General features: G+C 39.0%; 1 protein-coding gene and 1 non-coding gene across 2 annotated transcripts; both read right to left on the bottom strand.

The window, feature by feature from the left end:
- Positions 1 to 7,713: 7,713 nt before the first annotated feature.
- Positions 7,714 to 7,820, bottom strand: LOC125584741. The gene has a single exon (XR_007321650.1). It is a non-coding gene; the product is annotated as a small nucleolar RNA R71 (small nucleolar RNA).
- A 9,278-nt stretch (positions 7,821 to 17,098) lies between these two features.
- LOC106380272 (F-box/kelch-repeat protein At4g39753) lies at positions 17,099 to 19,489 on the bottom strand. The gene has a single exon (XM_013820060.3). It carries the CDS (start codon positions 18,931 to 18,933, stop codon positions 17,770 to 17,772), a length of 1,164 nt encoding a protein of 387 aa, XP_013675514.2. The 5' UTR covers positions 18,934 to 19,489; the 3' UTR covers positions 17,099 to 17,769.
- Positions 19,490 to 20,608: the final 1,119 nt, after the last annotated feature.

Here is a 20,608-nt window from a genome sequence, read left to right on the forward strand (position 1 = left end):
TCTACCGGAAATCGCTCATGTCCACCGACGTCTGGCGTCCTTTCTGCACCAAAATCTCTTAGTTGTATCTTCAAATCTTTCCCACAAATTTCCGGAGGTGGACTGTCAAACACCCTCTTGTTCTTCGTAAACAAATTCCTACTCCTACGATATGGATGATCAGGTGGTAGGAATCTCCTGTGACAGTCAAACCAACACGTTTTCCTTCCGTGTTTTAGTTGGAAAGCATCAGTGTTATCTTGACAATATGGACATGATAGCCTTCCATGCGTTGTCCATCCAGACAACATACCATATGCTGGAAAATCACTTATTGTCCACATTAGTACTGCCCGCATTTGAAAGTTTTCTTTACACGAAACATCGTATGTTTCAGCACCTGGAGCCCATAGTTGTTGTAACTCATATATTAGTGGCTGAAGAAACACATCAAGTGATCTCTTAGGATGCTCTGGTCCGGGAACGAGAATTGAGAGAAACAAAAACTCTCGTCGCAAGCACAAGTTTGGGGGTAGGTTGTATGGTGTAAGAATGACGGGCCATAGAGAATACTGTCTTCCACTCTTGCCAAACGGACTGAAACCATCAGTACATAATCCAAGGTGGATATTTCTTCTCTCATACGCAAAGTCGGGATACTTTGATTGGAAATGCTTCCACGCTTTTGCATCTGAAGGATGTCTGATCTCACCATCTGTTGAGTGCTCCGTATGCCATCTCATTGGTTGCGCTGTGCGTTCAGACAGATACAACCTCTGCAACCTTTCCGTTAAAGGCAAATACCACATCCTTTTATATGGCACTGGAACTCTTCCACTCGTATCTTTATAACGAGGCTTTCCACAAAATTTGCATGTAACCCGCTGTTCATCCGCCCTCCAATAAATCATGCTGTTGTCGCTGCATACATCTATTACCTGATACGATAAACCAATACCAGCTAAGAGTTTCTGAACCTCGTAGTATGAACCAGGAGCTACATTATCCTCGGGTAGAATACCTTTTACAAAATCAGCAATCGCATCCACACAGTCTTCAGCCAAATTATAATCTATTTTAATGCCCATCAATCTTGTAGCAGATGATAAAGCTGAATGACCATCTCTGCAACCTTCGTACAATGGTTGCTTTCCAGCATCCAACATATCATAAAATCTCTTAGCTTGTGCATTGGGTAAATCTTCCCCTCTAAAATGATCATTTACCATCTGCTCATTACCTACACCATAATCTACATCTGTTCTAATTGGTTCTTCTAATCTAACCGCTGGCTGAGGTTCGCTAGTACTACCATGTTCATAATCAGTTTCCCCATGATGATACCAAATTTTGTAACTTCGTGTAAACCCACTCAAATATAGATGAGTCCAAACATCCCACTCTTTAATAACCTTTCTATTTTTACAATTAGAGCAAAGACATCTTAACATACCTGTTTTTGCTTCCGGTTGTCGGTGAACTAACCCCATGAATTCGGTTATACCTCGTTGGTATTCTTCCGTAAGCAATCTCGTGTTCGGATCCAAATGAGGTCGATCGATCCAAGAACGAAAATAATTTGAAGAAGACATGTTTTTTATGAATCAAATTCGTGTGTAAGGGTAAGAGGGAGGATGAAGATATGAAGTGAATGAAGAGGAAGAGGGGTGCTTGTATTTATAGTTGAAATCCTGCCGACAGACCGAGGAAATTCCGACGGAATTCCGACGGAAACGGCTAGTTCGTCGTTATTTCCTCGGAATTTTTAAAATCCCCCAACGGCTCTCTAACGGCTATAATCTATCCTCGGAATTCATTGGTTTTTTCCGAGGAATACGTTTTTCCTCAGTATTCGATAAGAATATTCCGACGGATTAGTATTTCCTCGGAATTCCGTCGGTATATTCCGAGGAAACCATATTTTGTGTTTCCTCGGAATTTCCTCGGAAATTCCTCGGGATATTCCGAGGATTTCATTTTCCGTCGGAATGTCCGTCAAAATACCGTTGTTTTCTTGTAGTGCAACTTGAGATGAAATGAATCAAACTCCTTTCGACCCAACGCCTTTGTCAGGATGTCAGCTAGTTGTTCTTTTGTAGGAATATAAGACGCCTTGACCGTACCATCCAACATGTAATCACGAACACGATGACAATCGAGCTCGATATGCTTCGTACGCTCATGAAAAACTGGATTAGAACTAATATGCAATGCAGCTTTGTTGTCACAATGGAGAGTCATCGGAGCAGTGTGATCAATTCCAATTTTGTATAGTAAGGATTTAATCCACCGCAACTCCTTACATATTTCTGCCATAGCTCGATATTCAGCTTCAGCTGAAGAACACGAAACAGTCTTCTGCTTCTTTGTTTTCCAGGAAATAGGAGAATCGCCAAACTGAACAAACCAGCCAGTAAGAGATCGTCGAGACAGTGGACAGCTTGCCCAATCAGCGTCACACCATCCAGTAACATGTAGAGGAGAATCAGAACGCAAAAGAATTCATTGACCAATTGTACCCTTTAAAAATCGCACCACCTTCAGCGCAGCATGCCAATGTTCTTCACAAGGTTTTTGCATAAACTGAGATAAGACATGAATCGAATAAGCCAAATCCGGACGTGTTGAAGCCAAGTAGACCAGTCTGCCAACTAAGCGGCTATACGGCAATGGATCATCAAGAAGTGGGCTTTCCGTGAGAGCTAATTTGTGATTCTGATCAATAGGAGAGCCGGCTGGTTTGCATCCTAACAGACCAGTTTCTGTAACAATATCAAGTGCGTATTTACGCTGACAAAGATAAATCCCAGAAGGGCTACGAGCAATTTCCAATCCAAGAAAATATTTTGCAATGCCCAGATCCTTCATATGAAAGCAAGTAGAGAGATACTCCTTAAAGACTTTAACGGCAGACGGAGAATTACCCGATATGATTAGGTCATCCACATAGACCAAAATTTGGAGAGAGATGCCGCCATGATGAAAGACAAACAAGGAATAATCCGATCTTGTTTGCTTAAAGCCATATTTTATAAGAGCATCCGCGAGTTTCGAGAACCAACACCGCGGTGATTGTTTAAGCCCGTAAATGGATTTTCGAAGATGACAAACACAGTTATCACCTGGTCGAGAAAAACCTGGTGGAGGTTTCATGTACAGCTCTTCTTCTAGATCCCCATGAAGAAAAGCATTATGAACGTCCATTTGATGAACTTCATAATTTCTCTTGGCAGCAATGTCAAGAATAAGACGAATCGTGATCATCTTAGCAACAGGTGAAAATGTGTCTTTATAGTCAAGACCTTCCTTTTGATGATTCCCGAGAGCCACAACACGAGCCTTGCATCGCTCTATTGTACCATCAGCTTTGAATTTCACACGAAAAACCCATTGACTCCCGATAAGAGTTTTGTTAGGAGGAAGTTCCTGTAAATCCCATGTGTGATTATCCTCGAGAGAATTGATCTCAACTATCATAGCTTGTTTCCATTCTTCAAACTTCATTGCTTCTTTAAAGGATTTAGGTTCAACTGCTGAGGTAATTGCAGCGAGATAACACCGATATCCTTCTGAAAAACTTTCATCAGAAATATAATGAGATAAAGGATAACACATACCTAAGGAAGACTGAGGAGCAGATGATTCGGAGGGAAGTTCGAGAGAGACTGTACTAATGACATAATCGCAAAGACGAGTAGAGGCAGTTTTTGAACGATGTCCACGCCCCAGTGGAGCAGTATCTGATGATTGAGTTTCACTTGTAGGAACTGTAGCAGACTCGCCAAAATTAGGTGGTTCTGATTCTGCTGAAGAACTCACAGTAACCCCATCGATCTCAGCAGGGGACAGAAAATTCTTCAATAGAATCCTCAGTGGAGACTATAACTGGTGGTTCCTCAGGCTGCTGTAAGATAGGTTTCTCTGGTTGTTTTTGAGAAAGTGGGAATATTGTTTCGCAGAAAACAACATCCCGAGAAGTAAAAAATATTTGTCTATCAAGATCATACAAACGCCAACCTTTCTTTCCATACAGATATCCTACAAAGACACAACGTCGACTCCTTGATTCAAATTTGTCGCCTTTGTGGTCAAGATTATGAGCATAAGCGAGACAACCAAACACCCGCAAGTGTTTAAAAGATGGCGGTTTGCTATGCAACACTTCAAATGGCGTTTTCCCTTTAAGCACATGGGATGGTGTCCTATTGATCAGATACGCAGCATTAAGAACACACTCTCCCCATAATTCAATTGGTAAGTTGCCTTGAAATCGCAAAGCTCGAGCAACGTTAAGGATATGGCGATGTTTGCGCTCAACTCGACCATTCTGTTGTGGGGTATGTACGCATGAAGTTTCATGAATGATTCCTTGCTCTTGAAAGAACCGAGACATACACATGAACTCCGTACCGTTATCACTACGGATCGTCTTGACTTTCTTTGAAAAATGGCGTGTAACCATAGACAGAAAATTCCGTAGATGTTGAGCAACATTCGTCTTGTCGGGAAGAAGATACAACCAGACTGCTCTAGAACAATCATCAACAATTTTCAAGAAGTAACGAGATCCACAGAACGCTGGTGTATGATACGGACCTCATAAATCGCAATGAATCAAATCAAAAACTTCTTTTGCATTAATCAAAGAATCTGGAAAACATTGTCTAGTTTGTTTTGCGCGGAAGCAAATATCACAACTGTCATGTAAAAGCGATAAACTACTACTAGATAAACCACTGATGCCAGGAACTTTCCCAAGTACACGAGAAGAAGGATGGCCCAAACGACGATGCCAGAGAGTAGTGTCAGCGGAAGCTTCATCAACAGCAGGTTCGACATTAGTCTGATTTGATGTCACAGTCTCAATCTCGTGAAAATGGTACAGTCCCTCTCCCTCACGATCACCCACTCCAATCAGCATCCTCGTAGTGCGGTCTTGTATTATCAACAAACGATCAGTGATTTCTCCCACAATATGATTATCAGTGGCCAACTGACCAAAAGTGATCAAATTAGTATGCAAGCCAGGAACAAGATAAACATTTTTCAAACATAAGTAAGGTGTAAGAAACAAAATTCCCCGCTGTGATGAGGGAACTAGTTCACCGACAGGCTGTTTGACAAAGACAGGAGAGATAGGACGAATGTCCTGAAGTAAGTCAGATTGTCCTGTCATATGGTGAGTAGCACCAGTGTCTAAAATCCACATAACACTGCCATTCTTACCACTCAAACGATCACTGATATTGGCAGAGGAAAACATCTTTTGGATAGTACGCCACTGAGCATCTGAGACACCAGCTAATCCTTGTCGATCAACATCAGTAATAGGAAAAGCAGAGCTCGTAGAGGCCGAATTTGCAGAAATGATTTGAGCATTGTTTGCTTTTGGTGTGAATCCATGACCACGTCTAGACGGAGCTTTATTCTTACGTGGTTTGTCTTCCCACCACTCAGGATAGCCAATGATTTTGAAACAGCCTGATACTTCATGTCCTGAGCGTCTGATATCTTGTGAATTTACATGTTTTTAACTTCTTATTCTTGCATGGTTTGGTCATCTAGAGTATCATTTAGGCAAATTTAGGTTGCATATCATTGCATTTGTACATATCAGGTGTTGGAGAGCACCATGGATGAGTTAGAAGACCATTGGAGGGATTTTGAGTCCAAAGAGTGAAAGATGAACACGGATGAAGGCCTTAAAGATCTCTTCTGAAGCTAAAAATTTATGGAGACACTGGAAATTGAGTTAGCTTTACAATGGAGGTGGTTTCAAGTCGTTTGGAGCTGTATTGAGGGATTTATGATCAAAATACTACACACATATCAATATGACATTCCTAGCGGCCAGGCGTAGCGGCAAAAGATGGTCGCTACAGAAGATAGAGCTGAGGCGCCTAAGTACCGTAGCGGGAGTGTGTAGCGGGTTAGAGAGACCGCTATAGTTGAAGCGCTTTCTGTAGCGGTCTTCCGTAGCGGCATAATGAGGTCGCTATGAGTTCAAGAATGCGAAAAAAATCGTCTAAGTGTCCTAGCGGCCACCCGTAGCGGGCATGTCAGGTCGCTACAGGCGTAGTGACCTCTGGTAGCGACCTTTTATGGTCACTACGGAGAAAAATATCTGTTTTTATGGGTCAACCCCAGCTCGAGTTTTAGATATATATAACTACTTTTCAGACAATAATTGGGGGATCTATCTACTTTTTTATGGAGAACACAAGAACTCTTGAGAGAGAAAGCTTGAATCTTTAGTTTCTTTTCTTCTTATTCTCTTGAATTTGCTTGTTTAATCCTTGTTTATCTTTATTCTCTGTTGTATCTACTTGAATATGCTTCAATCTATTATGAGATTAAGTGTTTTCATGGAGATTAGTGAGTAGTTTCCTTAAGAATTCATGGGTTAGGGAGATTAGAGTAACTTAGTGAAGATCTATGGTGTTATTGTATTAGATCCTTGTATGAACTTGCTTGTTGAGTATTTTTAATGCTTGTTTAGTCTTGATCACTCTAAACCTGATTTCTAAACACTTCTCATCAGACATGATTAGATGAAGTGTTTGAATCAACTCAACTAAGCTCTAGTGAGATTAGCCAAGGACACTTGATGTTAAAATTGCTAGATAGTTATTAAACTTGAACTTAAAGATTGCTTGATTGAATTAAGCCAAAGACATTTGATGTTTAATGATTTCTAAGCAAATGGACATTTACCTAGACATAGGACTTGTCTAAAATTGTGTTTAGACTTAAGAGATTACTTTGATTGAAAGCTTGTCACCTAGATTGGATCTTAGTTACTTGAAGTCAATTCCCAATACCCATGGATTCACTTGTCTAAATTGATTAAAACCTTGTTGTATTGCTCTGTTTGCTATTGCTACTTGTCACACACTCACCACTATTGAATCTGCTTAGCTTAAGAAATGACTTGTATTCTCACTGATTCACATCACTAGGACTGGTTCGACATTCACCCCACTATACTACAACATTTGCAATAGGCAAAAAACCTATTACCAAATTGGCGCCGTTGCCAATCCTAGTCTGATTGTGACATTGAGATTTGGCCCTTCCTTGAGACTAAGTCTTACTTTTATTATATCTAGTTACTGATACTCTATCCTAGCCAATTTGTATCTCAGGTGCATGAACTTGAGGAGCAGAGGCCCAACAAACCTAGTTCCACCAGTTGAAGACATTAAAGCACTTGAAAGGCAGATCGCAAGGAGAAGAAGAGAAGAAGAGCAACAGGCTCACCTACACAGATTGGGATTTATGATGGAACCAGTTCCAGAACAACCTCATGCTGAAGAGGGCAATGGTCAAGGAGCTGCCAACCTTCGACCTAGACAACCACAACGCCAAGCTAGAGCCATCGGTACATATGATCAACCGAACATAAATGGGAATAGGTTGGGCATTAGGGCACCCCCAGTTGCCAACAATAATTTCGAGATCAAGTCCAGCCTCATCAACATGATTGAAAACAACAAGTACCATGGACTTGCCTTGGAAGACCCACTAGATCACCTTGACAGATTTGATAAGTACTGTGGCTTGTCAAAAACAAATGGAGTTTCAGAGGATGCTTTCAAGCTCAGATTGTTTCCCTTCTCTTTGGGAGACAAGGCTCACACTTGGGAGAAAAACATCTCAAGTGATACTATCACCACTTGGGATGAATGCAAGAAGGTCTTCCTCAACAAGTTCTTCTCTGCTACAAGGACTGCCAACCTTAGAAATCAGATCTCTGGTTTTCAACAAAGAGGACTTGAAGGATTTTCAGAGGCATGGGAGAGATTCAGAAGCTACTTGTCTCAATGTCCCCACCATGGATTCAACAATGAGAGCTTGCTAAGCACTTTCTACAGAGGAGTCTTGCCTAAATTCAAAAGCCAACTCGACACAGCAAGCAATGGAAACTTCTTGGGGAGGACTGTCGAAGATGCTTTAGAACTCTTGGAGAACATGGCACAGAGTGACTCTGTATACAATGATGAATATGATAGAAGAGACAGAGGTGGTGGAGGAGAAGATATGACCACAAAGAGAGAGCTGAAAGCACTTCAAGACAAGATTGACATGCTACTATCAGAAAAGACCAAGAAAGAGGAGTTACATATGGTTGCTGAAGTTGATGGAGTAGAATGCCAAGAAGATATGTACTATGTCAATGCTCAGGGTACATGGTACAAGAAGGAGCCTGACTATCAATACCAGAACAACTACCAGCAGAAACCCTTTTACAACAACCAACAGAAGCCATTCAACAACTACCAGCCAAGACCATTCTACAACAATCAGCCTAAGCCATTTTACAACAACAACCAAGGTGGTTACCAACCCAAACAGAACTTCCCTCCTGGATTCTCACCAAAACCAAGTCAACCTGCACAAGACCAAACTGGATCATCAACACAACCTCCACAAGAGAGTAGTACTGAAGCTATGCTGAAACAATTATTGGAGGGACAAACAAGAAGTGAGAAACAATTAGGGTATGAGCTGAAAAATCTCCACAACAAGATTGATGGGAATTACCATGATCTAAACAACAAGTTCAAAGCCTTGGAGAACCAGTTTGTCTCTATGACAGCCAGCTCAAGTCGCCAACAAGGTTCCCTACCTGGAAAGCCTGAACAAAACCCAAAGGAGACAATGAAGGCAATCACCCTAAGGAGTGGAAGAGAGTTACCTCCTAAAGTTCTCATTAAGGATAATGAGAAACAAGGTGGGGAGGTGGTCATCAATGTAGATGATGATGTGGTGATTGTGGATGAGAAGACTAATGAGGAAATCTTGGAGAAGATAGTTGAAGCTAAGGGCAAGAGAAAGATGGGAGAGGAGAAAGTTGAGAACAAAAATGAGGCTGCTACATCAACAAAGGAGAAATTGTTCACTCCTCCTCCATATGAGCCGAAGCTTCCCTTTCCTGGAAGATTCAAGAAGCAACTCCTAGAGAAGTACAAAGCCTTGTTTGACAAGCAAATGAGTGAAGTTCAGCTCACAATGCCCATAATTGATGCATTTATGCTGGTTCCACAATACAACAAGTTCTTGAAAGATGCTGTAGAACAAAAGAAGAAAGAGATGGAAGGGATGGTGATTCTTACTCATGAGTGCAGTGCCATTATTCAGAGACTGACTGTCCCAAGGAAACTAGAAGACCCTGGTAGTTTCACCCTGCCATGCGCCATTGGACCTTTGACATTTGAGAAATGTCTATGTGATTTGGGAGCAAGTGTCAGCCTCATGCCACTATCCATTGCCAAGAAGCTTGGGTTTACACAATATAAAAAGTGCAAGATCTCTTTGGTGCTAGCTGATCGATCTGTCAAGCTCCCCATTGGCATCCTAGAAGATCTTCCTGTCAAGATAGGAAATTGTGAAGTGCCTACTGACTTTGTAGTGCTTGAGATGGATGAAGAGCCTAGAGATCCTTTGATCTTTGGAAGACCTTTCTTGGCAACTGCTGGAGCAATGGTGAATGTGAGAGATGGCACAATTGATCTCCACCTTGGAAAAGATCACATTCTCCATTTTGATATCAAGGAGATGATGAAGAAGCCCACAACTCAAGGAGAAATATTCTATATTGATGAGATGGATGCCTTGGCTGATGATTTCCTTGAGGAGTTAACGATTGAGGACTCTCTTCAACATGCCCTGACCATTGAAAGAGAGACCCAAATGATTGAAAACAAAGAGAGTGATGAGCTAGTAAGAAGGCTAGATGTTCACCTTGAGGAGGATGCAAAAGATGAGTTCATGGAGTTGCCACAAATGACTCAACATGCTGCCTCAGCAGACATTCAAGAGAACCACCATGAAGCTGATTGGAGTGAGCTCAAGGCACCAAAAGTGGAGCTTAAACCTCTTCCACATGGTGTAAGGGTATTACAGAGATGTGAGGACACTAACCTGGTGCTCAATTGGGAGAAGTGTCACTTCATGGTCAAGGAAGGGATTGTTCTTGGACACAAAGTTTCTCAGAAAGGAATTGAAGTGGACAAAGCCAAGATAGATGTCATGGTTGGTCTAGCTCCACCAAGAACAGTGAAGGATATAAGGAGCTTTCTGGGTCATGCCGGTTTCTATAGAAGATTCATCATGGATTTCTCTAAGATAGCTAGACCATTGACCAGGCTGTTATGCAAAGAAGCTGCATTTCACTTCGATGGGGAATGTATGGAAGCTTTCAAAAACCTGAAGAATGCACTCATCACTGCACCCATAGTTCAACCGCCAGATTGGGATCTCCCCTTTGAGATCATGTGTGATGCAAGTGACTTTGCTGTAGGAGCAGTCCTAGGCCAGAAGAGAGACAAGAAGTCACATGTGATCTACTATGCAAGTAGAACCCTTGATGAAGCTCAAGCTAAATACTCTACAACTGAGAAGGAGCTATTGGCCATTGTCTTTGCATTTGAGAAGTTCAGAAGCTACTTGGTTGGGTCAAAGGTGACTGTCTACACTGATCATGCTGCATTGAGACACCTCTTAGCCAAGAAAGATGCAAAACCAAGACTATTGAGGTGGATTCTGCTGCTACAAGAGTTTGATCTTGAGATCAAGGACAGGCCTGGAGTTGAGAATGGAGTAGCTGATCACCTGTCCAGGTTGAAGGTGGAGTGTGGAATCCCTATTGATGACAGACTTCCAGAAGAGCAAATGATGGCTATTCATGCAGTGGTAGCTGTTTGTGAGACAGGAAAGAAACTTGAAGAGGTGAAGGCGGCTGATGAGAAGGGTCCTTGGTATGCTGATATAGTCAACTACTTAGCTAGTGGAAAAGAGCCATTGAACCTTGAAGGTTATGCCAAGAAGAAATTCTATAAGGATGTGAAGAGATATTATTGGGATGACCCTTACCTCTACATACTTTGTAGAGATCAACTCTATAGAAGGGCAGTGGCTGAAGAAGAAATTGATGGCATCCTTACACATTGTCATGGATCATCCTATGGAGGCCACTTTGCTACATTTAAGACAGTTGCAAAGGTGCTACAAGCTGGATTTTGGTGGCCTCACATGTTTAAAGACACCCAAGACTTTGTCTCAAGGTGTGACTCTTGTCAAAGAAGAGGAAACATCACCAAGAGGAATGAAATGCCTCAAAACCCCATCCTAGAAGTTGAAGTGTTTGATGTCTGGGGTATTGACTTCATGGGGCCTTTTCCTTCATCTTATAGCAACAAGTACATATTGGTGGCTGTAGATTATGTCTCTAAGTGGGTTGAAGCAATTGCAAGTCCAACCAATGAAGCAAAGGTGGTTCTAAAAATGTTCAAGAGCATAATCTTTCCAAGGTTTGGGATTCCAAGAGTTGTGATCAGTGATGGAGGGTCTCACTTCATCAACAAACTGTTTGCAAACCTCCTTAAGAAGAATGGTGTGAAGCACAAGGTTGCAACTCCTTACCACCCCCAAACAAGTGGTCAAGTTGAGATTTCCAATAGGGAGATCAAGTCCATTCTGGAGAAGATTGTGGGGGTTACAAGGAAAGATTGGTCCATCAAGCTTGATGATGCATTGTGGGCTTATAGGACAGCTTACAAGACACCTTTGGGAACTACACCTTTCAACCTTCTCTATGGAAAGTCTTGCCATCTACCAGTTGAGCTTGAGTACAAGGCACTATGGGCAGTCAAGTTGCTGAACTTTGACATCAAGAGTGCCAAGGAGAAGAGATTGATCCAGCTGAACGAACTTGATGAGATAAGACTTGAAGCTTTTGAAAGTTCAAAGATCTACAAAGAGAAAACAAAGGCTCTCCATGACAAACATATCCTGAAAAGAGACTTTAAAGAAGGAGATCAAGTTCTTCTCTACAACTCCAGACTGAAGTTGTTTCCAGGCAAGCTCAAGTCAAGGTGGTCTGGTCCTTTCAAAGTTAAAGAGGTTAAACCTTATGGAGCAATAGTTTTGTGGAGTTCTGATGGAAGAGAGTTCACCATCAATGGACAAAGGGCTAAGCTTTACTTGGGAACCAAATCGGAAGACCTGGGAACTTCAGTTCCACTTTCCGATCCAACCACAGTCTAACCTAAAGGAGGCAAAGTCAAGCTAGAGACTTAAAACAAGCTCACTTGGGAGGAAATCCCAAGAGTATCCTTTGTATATATGTGTGAATGCTTTTAATAAATTGTGTGAACTATCCTTGTTTGTGTGTTTGTTTGTGTGAATTGTGTGTGATTTCAGTTTGGAATGTGCTCAGGAAAAGGAAAGGTTTCAAAAGAGGCTAGGAAAGAAACACAAGTGCTGTGGAGACATGCTCATAGCGACCCACACATGTCGCTATAACCCTTTACGGACAACCTTAGCGACGTGCATAGCGACATCCTCATGTTGCTACGACCAAACGAGGAGAATGCAATATTTGGCTAAGGACCGTAGCGACATATCCATAGTGACATGCTCATGTCGCTACAGTCACAAGGTAAGTACTCTAATCCGGTTTAAAATCTCTCCACATCTCTAGTAATTTTTATTTTACCTATCATGTAAACCACTCCAAATTCAAAGTCACACAAGAGACTGTGTGATTTGAGTATGGTGGAGGTACTATAAAAACTGATCATTTTGCTTGTTTTTATTTGGATGATTTGCATTTGACATATCTAGCACTTTGCATTTGTGTGGATTTTAATGATTTCATTTTGGATTTTCTTGTGATTTCTAAAAAAAAAAAAAATCTTAAAAAGAGTTATGTGTTTTGAATTATGCATAGGGAGCCATGATTGAAATTGCCATGAAAAGAACATATCTACAAGCATCTCTTGAGCCTTGAAAACTCTTTTTCAAACATGTTGCTCATATGATATTGACATTGTTCTTGAAACCAATTACAAACTGAACTTGGGCATAATGAATTTAATCTCTCTTGCATATGGGCACTTGCATACTTGATCATGGATTTCATACACATTTGGGTTATCTTATTCCATGTATTATCCTTTGATTAACCCGAATGGCACTCCCCTACCCTTAAACCCTTGCCATTCTTTGAAACCAATATTGATTTGTTGAGTGAGGTCTCTTATTGATAGCCTGTCATGTGCAAAATCTTGAGAGTATTGGGAGCGACATATGTTTGTTCTCATCTATTGCTAGCATAAGATCCTCATTTGAACTAGCAACTAGGATGGTGAGTGAGTTTGTGTGTTTTTAAGTTGTTATATCTTGGGTTTGAGAGAAGAGAAAAAGATCAAAGAGTGTCAATAAGAAAAGAAAACCAATAGGAACCAAGAAAATAAAAGAAGAAAAACTCTTAAGTGTGTCAATTAGAATTCCCCAAAGTAAAAAAAAAAAATGAATGAAAAATCATAATGGGGAAAGAAAAAGAGTGTCAAGTTCTTAGTTGGTTGATCATGTAAATAAAAAAAAAAAAAAAAAAAGGGAGAGAGTTCACTTGGTGAGAAATGTGAGTGAAGTGTATATACTTGGGTTTTGAAATATAAAAGATGGGTAGAATTTGTAATCACTTAGGAAGAAGAGTAGAATGATGTGAATGAGCTATGTATGCATGAATTGCTCCTAGTCTTAGATAAATTTTGCATAATGATCATGCTCCTTGTTCTTGAGTGATTACCACCATTAAAAAGATTGTATTTGAACCTTTCTTTTCATTCATAAAAGACCATTAATCTACCAAGCCAAGTGATTGAGATCATGTGCCCATTTGTGAGAATCCACCTTGTGTGTGTGTGTGTGAATGAATGTGAGAATTGGTTGAAGTTACTTGTTGATTGATGAGCATTGCACTTTGTATAAAGAAATAAAAAGAGTTTGATAGGCATTGAGAGGCTAGACTGATAAAAGAATGACCAATGATTGTTTGCTATGATCATTTGGAATGTTGTAGAAGAGCTAGGATGTGTGTCTTTTGGCTATGAGCTCCCTTTTTCAAACTTTTTCCTTCTTAGGACTTGAAAGTTTACTTGAGGACAAGTAAAGGACTAGTGTGGGGGAGTTGATATCTTGTGAATTTACATGTTTTTAACTTCTTATTCTTGCATGGTTTGGTCATCTAGAGTATCATTTAGGCAAATTTAAGTTGCATATCATTGCATTTGTACATATCAGGTGTTGGAGAGCACCATGGATGAGTTAGAAGACCATTGGAGGGATTTTGAGTCCAAAGAGTGAAAGATGAACACGGATGAAGGCCTTAAAGATCTCTTCTGAAGCTCAAAATTTATGGAGACACTGGAAATTGAGTTAGCTTTACAATGGAGGTGGTTTCAAGTCGTTTGGAGCTGTATTGAGGGATTTATGATCAAAATACTACACACATATCAATATGACATTCCTAGCGGCCAGGCGTAGCGGCAAAAGATGGTCGCTACAGAAGATAGAGCTGAGGCGCCTAAGTACCGTAGCGGGAGTGTGTAGCGGGTTAGAGAGACCACTATAGTTGAAGCGCTTTCTGTAGCGGTCTTCCGTAGCGGCATAATGAGGTCGCTATGAGTTCAAGAATGCGAAAAAAATCGTCTAAGTGTCCTAGCGGCCACCCGTAGCGGGCATGTCAGGTCGCTACAGGCGTAGTGACCTCTGGTAGCGACCTTTTATGGTCACTACGGAGAAAAATATCTGTTTTTATGGGTCAACCCCAGCTCGAGTTTTAGATATATATAACTACTTTTCAGACAATAATTGGGGGATCTATCTACTTTTTTATGGAGAACACAAGAACTCTTGAGAGAGAAAGCTTGAATCTTTAGTTTCTTTTCTTCTTATTCTCTTGAATTTGCTTGTTTAATCCTTGTTTATCTTTATTCTCTGTTGTATCTACTTGAATATGCTTCAATCTATTATGAGATTAAGTGTTTTCATGGAGATTAGTGAGTAGTTTCCTTAAGAATTCATGGGTTAGGGAGATTAGAGTAACTTAGTGAAGATCTATGGTGTTATTGTATTAGATCCTTGTATGAACTTGCTTGTTGAGTATTTTTAATGCTTGTTTAGTCTTGATCACTCTAAACCTGATTTCTAAACACTTCTCATCAGACATGATTAGATGAAGTGTTTGAATCAACTCAACTAAGCTCTAGTGAGATTAGCCAAGGACACTTGATGTTAAAATTGCTAGATAGTTATTAAACTTGAACTTAAAGATTGCTTGATTGAATTAAGCCAAAGACATTTGATGTTTAATGATTTCTAAGCAAATGGACATTTACCTAGACATAGGACTTGTCTAAAATTGTGTTTAGACTTAAGAGATTACTTTGATTGAAAGCTTGTCACCTAGATTGGATCTTAGTTACTTGAAGTCAATTCCCAATACCCATGGATTCACTTGTCTAAATTGATTAAAACCTTGTTGTATTGCTCTGTTTGCTATTGCTACTTGTCACACACTCACCACTATTGAATCTGCTTAGCTTAAGAAATGACTTGTATTCTCACTGATTCACATCACTAGGACTGGTTCGACATTCACCCCACTATACTACAACATTTGCAATAGGCAAAAAACCTATTACCAGCGTCCGCAACCTGTGCAAACACGGGAAGGATCTCGATTTCCAGGAATGAAGCGGGATGCGTCACGATTCTGTGAGAATCCTCCGGTACGAGAATCATCACGAGGAAGAGAGCGTGAGGATGCAGAGATCTGTGACGCAAAACTCATAACTTCAGCATCTTTAACCACGCCTGATCTTATAGTTTCGTTCTGAACTATAGTTTGATAGACTGTATCGAGATCAGGAAGAGGGGAGATGGCACATATCTGAGAACGCACCACTCCATGAACAGCATCATCAAGACCAGAAAGAAAGTCATGAACCTTCAAGACTTCGAGTTCCTTTTCACGGGCAGTGTTAAGATCACACTCACATTTATTACAGCTGCATCTTTTGGAGTTGGTGCACTCTGCAATACTATCCCACAGTTTGGTCAATCGACCAAAATAATCGTCTACGCTAGTTCCTTGTTGCTTGCAAGTAGCCAGCTGATTTCGAAGTTGTTGCAGTCGAGCTCCACTTTTGATTGAGAAACGTTTCTGAATGATGTCCCACAAGTCTTTCGCAACCTCACGGGTAGATATTGTTGAACGGATCTTAGGTTCAATGGTAAGTTTGATCCATCCAACCAGTAGATGGTTATTGGCGGTCCAGTCTTCAAGATAAGGAGATCCAGCCGCAGGTTTAGGAATGGTTCCGTCAAGGAAACCAAACTTCTTTCGACTGCTCAAAGCCATTCAAAAATTAATAGCCCATTCTTCATAGTTGAGACCATTGAGAAGTGGCTGAGATATTATTGCTCCAGGGTTGTCACCAGACGTCAAATTGTATGGTGAGATGGTTTTTCTTTTCGAATTTCCTTCAGTAGTTGTGATAGACATCGTGAAGGGTTAAGTAGGAAAGGATGCTCTGCAACTTGAATGAGAAAACAGAGTGTAGCAGATGAGAATGCTTTGTTTCTTGCGTGAGAAAACAGAGGTGAAATTGATGTAAGAGAGAAGAGAAAGGACAATTTAGGGTTCCTAGATCTTCTGCTCTGATACCATGACAAGAGATGAATATCGATGGAATCAACTTGTGTTATTCATTAACCTTTAGGCTTGTATATATACAATCGGATTGCATTGGACAATAGGAAAAGATCAAAAGGAAATCTACAATGAGGCAAATATACATATGTGTATCTTTACTTTTATGAATATCGATAACTTCCGTAATATCATCTATTGTTATAATGGAAGAGTGGCCGATTCCGGAGTAGGCTGGGAATTTTATTCATAATCTGCGGGTCCTGTCCCGTTTGACCCGCCGCGGGACGCATGCGAATCGAAAAATTTGATAAAATTAAATTGTGTGTGTGGGTGTGGGTCAGATCTATTTTATGTGGTACGGCTGCCGGTTGGTTGAAATTGAATCGCAGAAACTCGTCAATCCGCAAAATAAAATTTTTATTTTTATTTTTCAAAAGGTTTTTTTTTATACTGACTTTCGTTAAAAGTAAGAAAAAAATAATTAAAAATATATATAAAATTTTAATCATAAATATATTGGTTTTTTTTTTAAAATAGATAAAATAATTATTTTTATTATTTAAATAATTATCTGTGGGTCTCGCGGTTACTCGCAAAACTAAGCGGAGCGGATGCGGGTGTTATATTTTCTTCTTACGGGTCAAATTTTTGAGTAAAAAAATGACACAACCCGCGGCGGGCTGGTTTGACCCGCTTTCCAGCACTAGTTCGGAGCCAGGGTCAGGTAATGTCGTAGTGATTCCCATGTTTGAGTTTTAGGTCGAAAACCTAGTCCCAATTCTTGGATTCATTTGCCCACAAACCAGTGGCCGAGCCCACTTAAGAGGTATGGTGGTCAACTGAACCATGTGGAATCTATAAATATAAGTTTGTAGGCCTAATGTGCACGTTGTTATTGTGATAATTTAGTTAAGATCCCACCTTTTGACCCACATGCCATAGGTTCAAATTCATAGATGTACTTTTTTTTATCCATAATAGATGAGTTATAACCCATATAAAAATGAAATCTAGCTCAGCCAATGCCCACAACCTCAGTTTACCAGATTTAAAATCAACAAGAAAACATTTCCTCTACATTTGTTCCTCTTATACTATTTTAAAGTCAGCACCAAGCACAGACAAAAACAAAAACAAAGACAAACAAAAACAAAAAAACAAGTGGCATAGTGTCACACCAAACTAATTAATAAAGGTTCAGAAAAGCCACACCAAAGAATAGGTAATAGATCTATATGAATCGTTGGTGCTACCAAAGATTCTAAACAATGTTATAAGAATTAAATTTATAAGACATTCACTAAATAACGCATGTAGACGTATGAACTTGGAACCGTAAGCCCAGCATTAGACCACTCAACCTTTCCCCAAACTTGACCATTTTGGCGCTTTTCAAACGCAACCAAAGCACAACAAATAGTCTTTTCATGACAATAACGACGAGGCTGCGCAAACTTGTCCCAAATGATTAAGAGTTTCCCACAATACTCAACTGTTTCAATCAAACCACGACGACAATAACTCTTATTCAACGAAGACAACCCCTTGACTAGTTTCCACTTGTCACACTTTGTGTCATACCACTTGCAACTTTTCGCACGACAAGAGTAATATAAATCACCTACCATTACCATAGACCTACTATCATCCACGAGTGCTTTTTCTGTAGCGTCCCACTTTCGTGTTTTCGGATCATAAACAGAATCTATCTCATCGATGCTCCTAACGTATATCTTTCCTTCGATAATCTGCGTTTCTCTGATCATCGAAGAGAACCGGAGCTCAGCCTTAGGGTTAGGTAAAGTTTCCCATGTTTGAGTATTTGTATCGAAAACCTCACCCCAACATGATTTTTTGGATTTGTCATCATTGCAACCTCCCATTACATATATCTTGCCATCTAGTTTGCACGCAACGGGATACGCTCGAGGTACAGTCATGTTGGGTGCGTTACGCCATACAACACTCTTCTTGTTGCGGACAAACATTGAGGGGGACGGAGGATAGCTTTGTCTGAGTGCATAGAGATCTGAGCCAACCGTACAATAGGACAACGGTTCTCGAGAATCGTAGGAAGACGGCACTTGTACAAAGATAGATCTCTTCTTCACCTCCTCCTCGTCAGGTTTTATCCAAAGGGTGAACCATGTTGGAAGAGGACGGTCGGGAAGCTGTAAACATATATAAAAAATGTCTTCTTGTGTTTGGTGGTGAAAGCGTGCGTGGTTGAGGTCAATGGATAAGATGAGAGAGCGAAAGGTTTTGGAGACTAGGGAAAGTTTAGGGTAGTAGGACCTCGATACGCGGGCTAAGCAGTTTAGAATTATTACATCTGGAAGCGACAAAAACGACAGTGGAGGAGGTGGATTCGGTTTCCTCTTTTTCCACGGTGGTTCGACTATGAGACTTGTAGCCGCAGAGGCGACGGCTTGAACCCAAGAGTATAACATTAGTGTAAAGTAAACCCACGATTAGGTCTTTCCAAAAACACTATCAAGTTTATAAATACTTTCGTTTTTGATATTGAAAACTAACGCCCTTATTTTACCAAAAAAAAAAAAAAAAAAAAACTAACCCCCTGCTTTTGTTTAATTATCTAGTCGATTCGGTTTACAAAAATAAAACATAAGGGGCCTACTGAATCCAGGATTTGAGAAAAAATTAAGATTTGAATAAATAAAAAAGAAATCAGAGATTTGAGTAATCTTAAAACAATTTGTTACAAATTTCAAAGGTTTTTAAAGAAAATCCAGAGTTTTTTTTTTTAAAAAATTATATTTTAAATATCTATTCAAAATAATATTTTATTTTTTAAATTACTATAGTTTGATATTTTTATTGTTTTATGAAATATATAAATTATATAGTTTTTAAAATTTGATTTTCAAAATTCATTTTTCATTTCAAACAGTCTGATTTTCATTTTAAAAATGTGAAATAATATTTTTTTTATGTTTCAAATAGCATCATTGGAAATCGTATTTGGATTCATTGTTTTTTTACTATAAAATCCATATTTTCTAATAAGCTAAAATTTGGGAGAACTTATAAAACCCCTATATATCGGTTTCTTTTTGCTGACAAGAAAAAAAAAACAGGCTCTCTTTATGTTTTAACTAGGTGTTTTTCCCGCGATGCGGGTTTAAACATTTTCATAATTTTTGTAAAGTTCTTTGTACATTATATTCATAATTTTAGTAAAAATTTTATTTGATTAATATTTAATTATATAATTTATGTTTTTAAGTTTTTACTAAATTACTTTTTCAAATAACAATACAATATATAGATAGAAATTATCTTTTTTAATTATATTTTTAGATTTTGGTTAATTCAATATTCTATTTTTAATTATATAATTAAGAATTTTATTTGATTAATATTTAGTTATATAATTCATGTTTTTAACTTTTTACTAAAAGACTTTTTCAGATAACAATACAATATATACAAAAATTATCTCTTTTTAAAATTATATTTTCAAATTTTGGATAATTCTTACTATTATTAATTTTAATCAATTATCTAATCAAATGAATTAAAATTTCATTTTTATTTTTAATTTAGTTATACATTTTATTCATTAAGGGTATAAACGATATTAACTACTCTAATTTTTAACGTGAAAGCTCGATTCCAAAAACTTTTATTTGATTAATATTTAATTATATAATTTAGGTTTTTAACTTCTTACTAAATTAGTTTTTCAAATAACAATACAATATATATATATAGAAATTATTTTTTTTTTAAGGGGTTTTTGCCAAACTAACCCATAACTTGATTTTAACCCCAAACTTATACCCAAACTTGAATCAAATGCAAAACTAACCTAAAAGCCTAGTGAAATTACAGTTCAGCCCCTTGTGACCAAACAAAAAAACAGAAGCCATTTTTACGAATATAGCCCTAGTAAATCGTCTGAGTCGTCTGAGATGTTGGAAGTCGTCTGGACGACTGAAGTGTAAGTCGTCTGGTACCGGTTTATTTTAAAAATAATTTATAAATCTTGTAAAAAAATATTTTGATGCGTGAAAAATAAAAATCAAGTAATTATAAACAGTTTTAAGTGATATAAATTAAGATATGATAAAATTGATTTGTTTTGAAGATAGATGAGTGGAA

This window comes from Brassica napus, chromosome C3 (assembly GCF_020379485.1).
Source record: "Brassica napus cultivar Da-Ae chromosome C3, Da-Ae, whole genome shotgun sequence".
Taxonomy (NCBI): domain Eukaryota; kingdom Viridiplantae; phylum Streptophyta; class Magnoliopsida; order Brassicales; family Brassicaceae; genus Brassica; species Brassica napus.

Coding starts and splice junctions, on each gene's coding strand:
- LOC106380272 (XM_013820060.3), bottom strand. CDS start 18,933: ATGTTATACTCTTGGGTTCAAGCCGTCGCCTCTGCGGCTACAAGTCTC.